Source organism: Colobus angolensis, unplaced genomic scaffold, assembly GCF_000951035.1.
Source record: "Colobus angolensis palliatus isolate OR3802 unplaced genomic scaffold, Cang.pa_1.0 Scaffold19, whole genome shotgun sequence".
In the NCBI taxonomy this organism is placed as follows: domain Eukaryota; kingdom Metazoa; phylum Chordata; class Mammalia; order Primates; family Cercopithecidae; genus Colobus; species Colobus angolensis.
In genome coordinates this window covers 2,114,292-2,129,024 of record NW_012115043.1, presented here as the reverse complement: position 1 = coordinate 2,129,024, position 14,733 = coordinate 2,114,292, and the positions used below count along the sequence as shown (strand labels likewise).

At 42.3% G+C, this 14,733-nt stretch overlaps 1 protein-coding gene across 3 annotated transcripts in view; it reads left to right on the top strand.

Moving 5' to 3' along the window:
• Nucleotides 1–14,733, top strand: part of SPESP1 (sperm equatorial segment protein 1) — a 136,237-nt gene that overhangs the window by 103,843 nt on the left and 17,661 nt on the right. Inside the window, exon 1 of one of the 3 annotated variants that reach the window (XM_011940331.1) lies at nucleotides 14,127–14,339. The exons of 1 other annotated variant lie outside the window; for it this stretch is intronic. In XM_011940331.1, coding sequence (XP_011795721.1) covers nucleotides 14,276–14,339 — 64 coding nt within the window. In that variant the 5' untranslated portion in view covers nucleotides 14,127–14,275. Of the gene's footprint in view, nucleotides 1–14,126; nucleotides 14,340–14,733 lie in introns of those variants that run through there. One more of the 3 variants, XM_011940333.1, reaches the window with a different exon arrangement.

Here is a 14,733-nt window from a genome sequence, read left to right as displayed (position 1 = left end):
TTTTTTGAGACAGAGTTTCACTCTGTTGCTCAGGCTGGAGTGCAGTGGCGCAATCTCCGCTCACTGCACCCTCCACCTCCCTGGTTCAGGCAATTCTCCTGATTCGGTCTCCCAAGTAGCTGGGATTACAGGTGTGTGCCACCCGTCTGGCTAATTTTTGTATTTTTAGTAGAGATGGGATTTTGCCATGTTGGCCATGCTGGTCTCAAACTCCTGACCTCAAGTGATTCACCCGCCGTGGCCTCCCAAAGTGCTGGGATTACAGGCATGAGCCACCCCGCCTAGCCAGAATTTCTTTAAAGACATGTTTTTTTTTTTTTTAATTTTTATTTTTTAAGAATCAGGGAGTTGTTGTTAGGTCCTTACTCTGAATATCATGTACTTGCATCGTCCACATAAGAGACAAAAAGCAGTGGTGATTGCCACTGGTGGCAAACCAGGCTCTTCACACCATCCCAGAAAAAAAACAAAATCAAAAACAAAAAAAAACCCTAATCTATCCTACTATATTTTGAGGCAAACGGTTCAGTTAAGTAATATTAAAGTCACTTATCAAATAAAGCTAATATATTGTCTAAAGAACTAAAGTTATATGTTTGGGCTTATTCATGTTGCTCTATTTTAAATACGGAGGATAAAAAGAATAAAGAATGCCTTTTCTTCTTCCCTAAGTTATTTCTTACTCTCTTGGGTTTTCCCAAGCCTACATCTGTCTCTCTCTAGACACCATCCAAGTAAATTTTCAGATATTTTTAAAACAGGAAGCAGAAGCTGTCTGTGAATGACTCTAAAATAAATGTTATTTCTGGAAGGTTCCAAATGGCCTGGGGGAGTGAAGTGGGTCACGACTAATAGAAATAAATTTGATAAAGTTGCATGTTACAAGATCAAAACACAAAATTTAGCCATGTTTCTATACATAAGCAATGAACAATTTGAAAAGAAAATCGAGAGAGGACAATTACATTTACAATAGCATCAAAAAAATAAAATACCTAGGAATAAATTTTACCAAAAAGGTGAAAGACTTGTACAGTGAAAACTATAAAACACTGCTGAAAGAAATTTAAAAAGACCTAAATAAATGAAAAGACATCTGTGTTCATGGATCATAACACACAGAGAGCCCTGAAGAGCTGAAACAATCTTGAAAAAGAAAAACAAAGTTGCAGGACTCACACTTTTCGATTTTGAAACTTACTACAAAGCTACAGCAATCAAAACTGTGATACTGCCATAAGAATAGACATATAGGCCACTGGAATGAAACTAAGAGTTGACAAAATAAGCCCACACATCTATGGCCAATTGATTTTTGGCAAAAGTGCCAAGACTGTTCAATAGGTAAAGAATAGTGTTTTGAACTAATGGTGCTGGGACAACTGACTGTACATATGCAAAAGAATTAAGTTGGATCCTTACCTCACACCATATTTTAAAAATCAACTTAAAATGGATCAACAATCTAAATATAAAGGCTAAAACTATAAAATTCTTAGAAGAAAACATAGAGGTAAATCTTCATGACTTTAAATCTGGCAATGGGTTCATAAATATGATATCAGAAGCATGAGCAACCAAAGGAAAAATATAGACAAATTGGACTTCATCAAAATTAAAAACTTTTGCGCATAAAAGACGTTATCTAGAAAGTGAAAAGACAACCTATAGAATGGGGTAAATATCTGCAAACCGTATCTCTGATAAGAGTCTACTGTCTAAAATATATAAAGAATTCTTACAACTCAACAACAAAAAGAGAAAAAACCCAATTAAAAAATGGGGAAAAACTTGAATACACATTTCTCCAAAGAGGATGTATGGCTGGCCAAAATGCACCTGAAAAAAATGTGCAATATCATTAGTCATTTGGAAAATGCAAATCAAAATCCAGGGGTTGCAATGAGAAGGAAATAAGAAATAACTGCTTATCAGGTATGGAGTTTTCTTTTGGGGAGATAAAATGTTTGTTTGTAAAAATGGAGTCTCACTGTGTTGCCCAGGCTGGTCCTGGACTCCTGGGCTCAAGTGATCCTCCTGCCTTGGCCTCTCAAAGTGCTGGGATTACAGGCGTGAGCCACCGTACCCCACTAATAAAGTGTTTTGAAACTAGATAGATGGAGTAATCACACAACATTGTGAATGTACTAAATGCCACCAAATTGTGCACTTTAAAATAGCTAATTTTAAGTATGTGATGTTCACCCCAGTTAAAAAAATAAGCATCAATGAGATGCTGACTTCTACTCTTCTTCAATCAACTACTCAGAGTATAAGGGGGAAAAAAGCCCTAAAAATTGGGTCTGCCTTTGTGTGGTCACTACTGAACCTTCTCTAGGCTGCACTGACTACCTCCGAGACCACTAGCAGTATTTGCCAATTTCAGCATCAAAAATTAAGCATTTATCCTCTGTGATGGTAAATATAGTTCACTGACATTGAAATAAAATGAAAGCAGTGGACTGGGTGTGGAGACTCACGCCTGTAATCCCAGCATTTTGGGAAGCCAAGGTGGGTGGGTCACTTGAGACCAGGAGTTTGAGACCAGCCTGGCCAACATGGCAAAATCCCATCTCTACTAAAAATACAAAAATTAGCTGGGCATGGTGGTACATACCTGTAATCCCAGCTACTCGGGAGGCTGAGGCAGGAGAATCACTTGAATCTGGGAGGTGGAGGTTGCAGTAAGCCGAGATCGCACCACTGCACACCAGCGTGGGCAACACAGCAAGACTCTGTTTCAAAAAAAAAAAAAGGAAAAGAAAAAAAAGGAAGTGGCAAGTTATTCATCTTCGTTCAAACTGTAATTACTAGAGCCACCTGCTGCATTTGCCCCCCTACAGTCCAGGGCTTCTCAGCCCTAGTTGTGTATTAGAGTTAATTATCTAAAATATTTTGTTTTTCTTTTTTTTAAATTCAACTTTTATTTTGAGATAATTGTAGATTCATATGCATTTGTGTAGAAAATAATACGGTGATTCCACATACCCTTTACCTAGTTTTCTCCAATGGTACCATCTTGCAAAACAAGATATGTCCATGATGTGTACAATTTCACCACCAGGATCAGGACTTTTTTTTTTTTTTTTTTGAGACAGGGTCTTGCTTTGTCACCCAGGCTGGAGTGCAGTGGCACGATTAAGGCTTACTGCAGCCTCAACTTCCTGGGCTCAAGCCTTTCTCCCACCTCAGCCTCCCAAGTAACTGGGACTACAGGTGCGGGCCACCATGCCTGGCTAAGTTTCGTATTTTTTCATGGAGATGGGTTTTTGTCACGTTGCCAAGGCTGGTCTTGAATTCCTGGGCTCAAGGGATCCACTCGTCTCAGCTTCCCAAAGTGCTGGGATTACAGGCATGAGCCACCATGCCTGGCTCTCCACCAGGATATTGAGATTGCTATAATAAAGACACAGAACATTTCCATCACCAAAGGATCCCTTGTATAGCCCATTTTTAACCACACCTCCTTACCTCCCACTTCACTTTCCTCTCCCATCCCCTACCCTCAACAACTAACCTTACTTTATTTCTATAATTGTCATTTTAAGAATGTTATATAAATATAATCATACAATATGTAATCTTTGGGGATTGACTTTTTTCACTCAGCATAATTCACTGAAGGTTCATCTAAGTCATTGTATGTATTGTTGTATGTATCAAAAGTTCATTTCTTTCCTTGCTGAATAGTAGTCCATGGTGTGGGTGCACCACAGTGTGTATAACCATTTGCCCATTGAAGGACAGCTCAGTTGTTTCCAGGTTTTTTTTTGGTTATGATGAATAAAGTTGCTATGATTACTCATGTATAGGATTTTGGGTGGACATAAGTTTTCATTTTCTTGGAGAAGTGCCCAAGAGTGCAATTGTTGAGTTGTATGGTTTTTGCATATTTAGTTTTATAAGAAAATGTCAAACTGCCTTGCAGAGGTGGCTGCTGGAATAAATCCACCAGCAATTTATAAGTGATCCAGTTTCTCTACATCCTCAACAGCATTTGGTGTTGTCACTATTTTTATTTTAGACATCCCGATATGTGTGTAGTGATAACTCATGTAGTTTTAATTCACATTTCCCTGGTGGCTAATGATGCTGAACACCTTTTCATGTGCATTATTTGCATCTGTGTTTTCTCTTCAGTGAATGTCTCTGTCTTTTGCCCATTTTCTAACTGATGTTTCTCACTGTTGAGTTTTGAGAATTCTCTGTATTCTAGATACTAGTCCTCTGTCAGATTTGTGGTTTGAAGATTTTAAAATAAATCTGTAATTTGTCTTTCATCCTAACAGGGTCTTTCTCAGAGCAAACATTTTAAATTGTGATGCGGTCCAATTTATAATTTGTTTTTCTCTTATGAATGATGCTTTTGTTGTCAAGTCTAAAAACTTTTTGCCTAATGATAGATCCTGAAGATTTTAAAACCCAGGCGTTAAGTTGATCAGGTCTGCCTGCCCTGCTTGCTTTTTTTGGTCACTTGCTTTTTGTTATTTTTTTTTCCTTCCTTTTTCCATGAAGCTGAAAGCCTCAGTAGCTGAAGCCGTTGCTGCTGCATACTGAAATTTATCCTTCATTGGCTCCTTTATCGATAACTCATAGGTCACCATGGTAATGATCACTTCGGTTGTTTTTTCTGGAACTTGGGCTGGCTCCTGTCCAGTTTGAACTGGTTGAGACCACTGCCCCTTCTACTGGGCTTGTGCAGGTGCTGGAGTGGTGGGTATCCTTTTGATGTTAGAGGACCAAAACTCCACCCTCAGATCATGCTAATGCTGGCATTTTCTGTGCATATGTTCTATGAAACGACACTTGTGCAGAACCTGCCACTTCATTTTTCCCCACTGTCAATCACCTTTCCCCACACCTTAGACCACCCCACTTCCCTAACCCATAAATATCCCTAAGTCTAATCTTTGGGGAGGCAGATTTGAGAGCTGGTCTCCCACCTCCTCACCTGGCAGCTTTGTAAATCTTTTCTCTTTTGCAAATTCAGGTGACTGTGATTGATTTACTATGCATGGGCAGAACAGACCTGGACCTGGCTGATAACAATTTTCTCCTATTTTTCTCTTAAAGTTTTATAGATTTACACCTGTGATCCATTTTGAGTTAATTTTTATATAAAGTGTGAGATTTAGGTTGATGTTCATGTTTTTACTTGTGCACGTCCAATTGCTCCAGCACCATTTGTTGAAAAGGCAATCCTTCCTTCATTTAACTGCGTTTGCATTTTGTGAAAAATCACTTGGACATATCTGTGTAGTCTATTTCTGGATTTATCTATTCTGTTCCATTGATATATGTGTCTATTCCTCTGCCAATACCACACAGTCTTGATTATTTGTTATGTTTAAAAAGTTTCTGCACTAATTCTCAGTGTGGTCTGAGAATCATTTCTGAAGCTAGACAAAAGTCTCCAAGAGACTGACTAGTCCAATTATCCCCTGTAATCCAGAAAGGTATAGTGAAAGTGTGCTGTACTGAGAGTCAAAAGACCTGGGTCTTGTAGTCTCAGCTCATCAGGATGTGGCTGAGTGACCTGGCTAGGTCTTTTAGTCTGAGCCCCAGTTTTCTCACCTATGGAACTGGGACACTCATACGGCACTTGTTTAGCCTACCCTCCCAGTATGCTTGTGAGTGTAAAAGGAAATATATTTGATCTATATATAAGGTTTAGACTTAAGCGCAATTCAAATACAAAGGGTTATTATTTTAGGGATAAGCACAATGAGATTCAGAGATTAAAGTTCTCCTTACCCAAAGTCATCTTCTATTTGATTTCGTGGCACCCATCAGAAAATTTCACATATTCAGCACATACGTATAGAGTCCAAACTCTGCCAGGCACTGTGAAAAGTCCCTGGGGTACAAACACAAAAAGACATGGTCTCTGTCCTTAAGAATCTTTCTATTTAGTGAGGACATAATTAATTTTACAAAAACTAAGTGAATACAAATTAAATTTGTATTCAGTATTCCTTTAGAATTCCAGGACCCTCCTAGTTGGATGAACCCACAGGACAATAAATCACTGTACTAGCGTCTTCATAGGTCCCCAGCCACACTTTCAGACTTTCACAGGGATGTACACTGACTTTGGCAGAGTCAACAGGAAAGAGAGGGTTTTCCTGGACACAGCTAAAAATCCTGTGAGGCTCACACACTTGTGACCCCTTCCCAGCGATCACCATCTACACTCCAGGATTCCTCTGCCACCCATTTATTAAATCAAAACCTCTCCCATGGAGCCTATTCAGGGCCCAGATGTCAGGCTTAGTATCTGGGTGATAAAATAATGTATACAACAAACCCCCATAACATGAGTTTACCTATATAACAAACCTGCACATGTACCCTTGAATGCAAAATAAAAGTTAAAAAAATACAATTTAAAAAAAATTTAAAAAATGTATACTGCCTACATCAGGTGGGGCAGATCGTGCAGACAGTGGGCATTCCCAAGAGTCAGCCTGCTTTTTCTGTGTGCTCCCAGGTCTCATTTCATGAACTGATTTCAGCCAAGGACTGTCTGTAATGTAACTGCATGTGGACTAGCTTTGTCAGAGAAAGACTGGATGTGTAACATTCTTCTACGTAGCCAACACTGAAGAAAATCTTATTTGGAGAACAAAGGCTATTACTATTAAATCACTTAAACATTATTACATGCTATTTGGTGTTTTCCAAATGCATGAGAGTAAAGCAAAACACACAATGGCAAAACATGTTGTATTGCAGCAAAATCAAAATTCAGTTTCTAGATTCACAGCTGGAGAGATGCTCTGATGTAACTACAAGTGCCATCCCAGCTACTGGTGAGGTTCTGCTGCCCCCGGGTGGCTGAAGTCCTTCTCTGACAAAGCTGCTAATGCTCTCATGCTGATAATGTTATGGTGATTTTTACAAGGGCAGAGTGGATGTATGTATACATGGATGAATAGCTGGATGGATGGATAAATGCATGGAGAGACTGGGGGATTCATTCATTTAATAGTATTTAATTTCAACTGTTTTTCCACACATGGGGCCAAATGCTGTTAAGACATGATGTTTGAGATCTGAGATGTAAAAAACTGCATTGGTGTTAATTAAGCAAGAGCTGTGGTCCAAGCTGCTCAGTGCATTGGTCCCAGGAGAATAGGGGGAATAGAAAGGATTAAGGAAGTGATCTAAGATGAGAGGGGAAGGACTTCCCAAATATACTTCTTCTAGGGAGACAAACATACCTCTGGCTAACCATAGCCTATTAACTCAAATCCCTTGGGTTAAGAGGAGAAATAATAAAAAACAGTAAGTGTGGGTTTAGATACATACTAGAAGGAATATAGGGAAAATCCAAGGTGGGAACAGGGACAGAGAGTAGGCAGAACGCTTTGCTTCACTGAAAAACAAAGTGAAACAGATTAAAACAAGATATGACACTTGACATCACTGGTCTTCAAAGATGATGCCACCCAGTATTAGTAAGTTACTATACTATTGATGAATATGCAAACTGATACATTTATTTTGACACAATGGTTTCACAATCAGGAATTTATTGTCTAGAATTACTTGCAGGATATACATAGAAAAGAACAGATGAGACCACCTGTTATTCGTTTCACCTGGACTTAAATAATGGAGTCAAGACACTTAAAAGATGAGGAGTTTCTTCTAGAGAATGAAAATTGTGCTGGAAGTTTTCACTGTAGCTGGGTTAGTATTATTAACTCTTTTTAAGATTCTGTAAAAGCCTCTATAAAAATTCCCAGTCTTTTGATTTCAATTGAACTCAAATATGCATTTATTGATCACCCTGGTGAATGCACACGACTTTGGCTGGGTTTTTGGAGGTTGTGATGCAGGGGTAAATTAGATTCCTTCCCTCAAATACCTTGGTCTAGAGAAGCCTGGCTTGTAAAAACATAAAATATAGTAACTTAATGACATAATGGCTACAATATAGCACTATGGAAATACGGGATAGGGAAGATATGATACATTCTAACTGGAGGGATGATGGACGGGAGATTCCCAGCAGATGTGGCATTTGAGCCTTGAAACAGAGAATTTTGACAGCTCTAGGGGAAGAGGGTGGGGAAAAGTGGGGAAGGATTCTTTTCCTTTAGGTTGGAAGAGCATGTGTTGCTATTTATTAAGTCTTTATTGAGCACCAACAAGGTATTGTGTGAAATAGACAGCATAAAAACATCTATAAAAGGGAGATAAAATATATCCCTGAAAAAAGTCACATAACAGTAAATGATACTGTTTGATTAGTTATCAGAACAGTCTACAGAATCCAGAGGTGAAGCAGAAATGCAGGCTACTTTTCTTTGGGTAGTGAATTAGCCACTTCAAGAATATTTCAGTGAAGTCAGTAAAGGAAAATATGAGGCATAATAAGACACATTTATACAACTGGCACTCCTTTCTTCACTAGAGTTTGTAAAAAGTTACTGTTTCTATTTTTAATTAAATGAGTAATCTTGCTTCGAAAAATCCAAGGGATAAGAAAAAGTAAAAAGTAAAATTCTCCCTTCAAAATTCCCTGTTCTCCAATCTCATTTCTCTTTCTGGAAGTAAGCACTATTATCAGCTTACTGTGTTTCCTTCCAGAATGATTTCAGATGAATTCATGGAAATATTTAACTGGTGTAATTTTGCATAAGTGGATATATGTGTTTTTCTGAACTTTTTTTCTTTACTCAACACCATATTTTGGAGCCTTTTATATGCTAGCACATAGACCATAGAGTACAGAGTTACAACACATTATTTTAAAACTGGAATTCCGCAATTAGGATATACCTTGGCTATTTCACTGTTTCCTTTTTAATGGTTAACAAGATGAAAACTGCTAAGGTCTTACTTGATTTTTATAATCAAACAAACAAGGGAAAAACGACCCCAACTCTGGGCCTCACAGACAGACATCCTACTTGAACTTCTCACTTGCAGTTCCTCATTCAATCCCCAAGCCAGTCCGTTCACAAATCCAGTCTCCTAAATGAAGGGAAAGCCGGAAACCCTTGAATAATTCAGTAATAATATCATGAGATAGGTATGTGCTGTGATTCTTAACTTCTAGCCTTCTCCAAAGGTGCCAGTGATCACCTGTGGATAAATCTGCACTGAAAAAAAAGGAAAACCGCAGTATGCCACAGTAGTTCACTGGGGTTTACAGTGGTGAGGTAATTAAAGGAATTCTAACCCAAGTCCACCTTATAGTAAGTTTAATGGAACCCTAAACCCTTCCAGTGGTTTTTCCCCAATTCCTGAGTGTACATTTAAAGGACATAAGGCAGAATTTTCACATTGGTTTCCTAACCTTTAGAACAAGGACAAGTATGATAGAAAAGACTATGAAGAATCTACAGAGCTTTATTACACTCTCCCACCCCCAATCAAAATAGTAATGAACAAGTTATAACAATCCCTTGGAGACTAGCTATAGTGTCACCCTCAAATATCTGAATTTATACTTACCTTCCAGCTTGACTGGTGATGAAAACAGATGGACCTGGAAGAATGACTGACAATTATAAACTCAATCAAGTAGTGTACCCAACTGCAGGTGCCTTTCCAAGTGCGGTCTCTTTCAAGGAACAAATCAACAGAGACCATTGTATGTATCCATTGCTTAGGCAAATGCTTTCTCCCCCTCCATCTAATAACAAGCATTTACTATCTTATAGTTTCTGTGAGTCAGGAATCTAAGCATGGCTCAACTGGGTGCCTCCATCTCTGGGTTTCTCAGGTGGTTGCAATCAAGATGTCAGCCGGGCTGTGGTCAACTCCAGGCTCACCTGGGGAGGATCTATTCCAAGTTCACTCACCTGATTGTTGTCAGGCCTCAGGTCCTTACTGGCTGTTGGCTGGAAACATCCATTCCTAAACATGTGGGTCCCTCTGTACAGCAGCTCACAACATGGCAGCTGGCTTTCCTAGGAGTAAGAGAGTGGCGGGGGTGTCCAAGATGAAAGCTGTAGCCTTTTTATGTACTAATCACATAGGTGATAGGCCATCACTTTTGTTATATTCTATTCATTAGAATCAAGTCACTAAGTCAGCCCATACTCAAGCTAATATTTACCCAGTACTTACCATATGCCAGATCCATGCACTTGGCTTCCTTCTGGTCTAAGCCCAGACCTGTCTGAGTTCAGAGGCCCTCGCTCAGCATTTCTGGGCTCTGCTGGTGAGCTGTCTGCCTGACTTGTCCACTCAAGTAGCTAAGTCAACTATAGCTGCGCAGCTGCTTTGGCCCCATGCTGGATGCACAGTGTGTCTAAAAAGTTTGCGGTTTTCCCTGAGCTCTCCTCTGGAAAGGAGACACGAGCAATCTCTGCAACCCCCAAAACCAGCCAGGAGGTTCTGTCTGCACACTGCAGCCCCCTCTTCTGTTCCCAAAAATGTAATTCCGCGTCAGGAAAATGGACCTTACATCATCCTGAATCCAACCCCAATCTATGGCTCATGCTCTCCTGTCCTTGAGTTTCCTTGGCTTTTGATATTCAAAGCCTGGCATTTTCACTAAAAACACACAACAAACGCGAACAAAACTTTTCCCGTAAGCAGCAGCTCTCACAAAAGTTCTTTGTCTTTCAACCCTACCATGACGGAAAAAAGCAAAAATGAACAAACAAAATTCCAGCACCTCACTTAACTTCCAGGTTCAAGAATGTTGCTCTCCTTCCATGAGGCAAGTGCATTAAGATGATCACTGATGTCTTAATGCAGGAAAAATGGTAATGGGGCAAGGAAGCCCAGGGAAGGTGGACTTCAGCTAATATCTTAAAATATGATCCACTACAACATCAGCATTTCTCCAAATGAGATATACTTTATGGGTGTCATTTTAATGGCTGTCAGATATTTTAACCAACAAATATAACCTACCTATTTCAGTCTCATTAGAGTGCCCTAAGAAAAATACCATAGACTGGGTGACTTAAACAGCAAACATTTACTTTCCACAGTTGCAGGTTGGGAAGTCCAAGATGAATGTATGGGCAGATCCCGTGTCTGGTGGAGATCTGCTTCCTGGGTCACAGATGGCCATCTTTGCTGTAGCCTCACATGGGGTGCAAATGAGGGAACTCTCTGGGGTCTCTGTCATAAGGGCACTAACCTCGTTCATGATGGCTACACCTCCACGACCTAATCACCTCCCAAAGACTCCATCTCTTACTCATCACACAGGGGTTAGGACTTCAACATATGATTTTTTGGGGGAAACTCCAGCATGCATTCTGGATATAAAGAAAGAAAAAAATGAAAAGCATTTTGGGGGTCCACAAACATTTAGCCCATAATATTACCATTCTCTTTTATTTTTATATCATACATAACACATTATGATTATTTTAGGGCATAAAGTTGTCTCCTCCTGAATTTATTTATTTTATTATTATTATTTTAGATGGAGTCTTGCTCTGTCGACCAGGATGGAGTGTAGTGGTACGATCTTGGCTCACTGCAACCTCCACTTCCTGGGTTCATCTCCTGCTTCAGTCTCCCAAGTAGCTGGGATTACAGGCACCTGCCACCATGCTCGACTAATTTTTGTATTTTTAGTAGAGATGGGACTTCACCATGTTGGCCAGGCTGGTCTCGAACTCCTGACCTCAAGCGATCCACCCGCCTCAGCCTCCCAAAGTGCTGGGATTACAGGAGTGAGCCACTACTCCTGGCCCCCCTGAATTTGTTATATAATTTATGTCACAGTATTTATATAATGTTAATGCTTTTGTTACATATTCCAAGTTGCTTTCCAAATACAGTCACACACCATATAAGGATGTTTCAGTCAACAACAGACTGCCTATATAATGGTGGTCCCATAAGATTCTAATACTGTATGTTCACTATACCCTTTCTATGTTTAGAAAGAAATATTGTATTATAATTGCATACAGTATTCAGTACAGTAACATGCTGTACACATTTCTAGATAGGTTATCCCATGTAGCCTAGGTGGGAAGTAGGCTATACCATCTAGGTTTGTGTAAGTACACTCTATGATGTTTTCACAATGACTTATTTCTCAGAATGTGTCCCCATCATGAAGCAACACATGGCTGTAGTTGCAATTGTTTGATTCTAGGATGCTGCTATATTTGGATTAAGCATTGGTGGAGCACATTAAAGACTTCTGCACCTTAAAAAAGTTGTCTGTACTAGCTATCAGCACTTCATCACCTATTACTCTTTCCTCAACTCATTATGCTCTGACTTCTGCCCAAGCCACTCCACTGAAACTGCTTCTGCTGAGAATCTTGCTGCTAAATCTAAGTCCTTCTACTGCTTGCTCAGAAGCACTTAAGAGTCTTGAATTCCTCCTCTTCCATGACGCTTCTGTGCTTTCCTGGTTTTCCTCTCCCTACTTTTGGTCCCCTTTACAGGTCTATCCTCCTCTCTATAGTCTCCCATGTGTCCTAGGGATCTATTCTAGGCCCAGTGGTCTTCTCCCTGTAAAGACTCTCCTTGGGCAGTCGCAAGATGCTTCTAGATGCTAATGCCTCTGAATGCTCCACTTCCATCTCAGCTCTCTTTGGGGTCCCACATCCATCTGCTCGCTGGACAAGCCCCTCCAGTAGGAGGTCTCAAACCCATCTCAATATAGCAGTGTTGAAAATGAAACTCTTCTTCTTCTTTCACTCCCGCAAGTACCCTCTGTTCCCATCTCAGTAAATGGCACCGCTACATATCCAGATGCTCAAGCCAGAAGTTGTGGCATTGCTTCCTTCTCCTTCCTTTCCCACATTTAATCAATTCCCTAATCTTGCTGATGCCAGTTGTAAAGGTCTCTTAGATCTGTTCCTGTGTCCTGTGTCCTCTGCCACCATGAATCCAGGGCCCTATCATTCCATCCCTGGATTACTGAAGTGGCCTCCTCACTTGGCTCCTGGCCTCTAGTCTTGCTTCCTTCCAGTCCATTCTTGATGCTAAAGGAAGAGTGAGCTTTCTGGAACACAAATCTAATCACAACCGTTCCCAGCTCAAAACCTGGCAGTACTCTAGTTCTGGTGCCTCAGACTAAAATCCAAGCCCCTTGCTTCCTGAGGTAGAGATTAGTGTATGTGAATTTTTAAAAATAACTATGCAGAAAAACAGATTCTTTGGGATGTGCGGTTCTGTGAATTTTTTCTTTTTTTTTTTTGAGGTGGAGTCTTGCTCTGTCGCCCAGGCTGGAGTGCAGTGGCACGATCTCGGCTCACTGCAACCTCTGCTTCCTTGGTTCACGCGATTCTCCCGCCTCAGTCTCCCAAGTAGCTGGGACTTCAGGGGTGTGTCACCACCCATGCCTGGCTAATTTTGTATTTTTAGTAGCCACGAAGTTTCACTATGTTGGCTAGGTTGGTCTCGAACTCCTGACCTCAGGTGGTCCGCCCACCTCAGCCTCCCAAAGTGCTGGGATTACAGGCGTGAGCCACCGCGCCCGGCCTTCTGTGAATTTTAACACATGTATAGATTCTTGTGGCCACCGCCATCTATCAGTCCCCGAAACACCCTCACGCTATCCTTTCAAAGTCCTACTCTCCCTCATCCCTACCCCTATCTTTTTAGGAATGTCAAAGAAATGGAATGTAATCTTCTGAGAAACAAAAACACCCAAACCCCTTACGGTGTTTTTAATGCCCTTGCCTACCTCTCCCACCTCTCCTCTAACAACTGCCCACCCAGACCCCGCAATGCAACTCGCCAGAACTATGCTCAGTTCTTGGGGCGCTCCCGGCCGTACTTCACTTAGCCAAGCTTCCCGCCCGCTTCCGGGGGTGGGTTTCCACTGTGCGCCCCAGTACTTGGCGCTTCCCCCACTACAGCCCTTTCACGCTGTGATAATTGCCATGTTATCTGCCTCTACCCTTACAGTTCCTTCCTCGCAGGGACCGCGTTTAAACCACGGCTGTATCACTAGAGCGCAGGATGGGCCAAGCCCCGCCCGTCCCGAGGCAGCACCGCGCACCCAGCAGCTGGGCGTCAAGGCGTTCCCCGCCCGCGCCCGGCGCAGACCGTCGGAGGCGGAACGAGCATGCGCACTAGCAAGGGGCGGGGCGCGCGCGGTCCCCCGCCCCCTGCACGCAGCCCCAGGAGGGGGCGGGCCTTCGCCGCTCGCTCTCTCCTTCCCCACACCGCTGCGCTTGCGCGCTGGGGACAACCGTTGCGGGGTGTCCCAGGGCCTGAGGCAGAACGGTCCTCCGCTGACACCTTCCCTTTCGGTCCTGAGGTTTCCCGGCCTGGTGGCTCCAGGACGTTCCGGTCGCATGGCAGAGTGCTGCGGACGACGCCTATGAAGTCTTTAGTCTTTCTAGTTGCGTTGTTGCTATGGTCTTCGTCTGTGCCGGCTTATCCGAGTGAGTGACCGGCCTGAGGAGGCAGCGGACCGGGGACACCCTGGGGGAACCTCCCGAGCTCCGCGACCTCGAAGCCTGGCCCTTCTCCCTGGTCCCACATGCCTCCCTCCCCCACTGTCCAGGGTCCTGGCCTCGACGCTGAGGAGTGTCCCTCTCCTCTCCTGGTCAGGGATCGCAGCGACTCAGGCGGCGGGGCCCAGATAAGACGGGAGGCGCCTGCGGGCCGTGGGCGCGGGTGGAATCCCCTCACCTGCCTCTGCCTCTCTGCCCACCCGGTCCTTCCCAGCCATTGGGCGTGTGACCGTGCAGGGGTCGGGTGGCTGCTGCCAGCCGGCCACGTCGCCAAGTGGCTGACCAGCTAGGAATGATTTTTGCATTTTCAAATGTAAATATG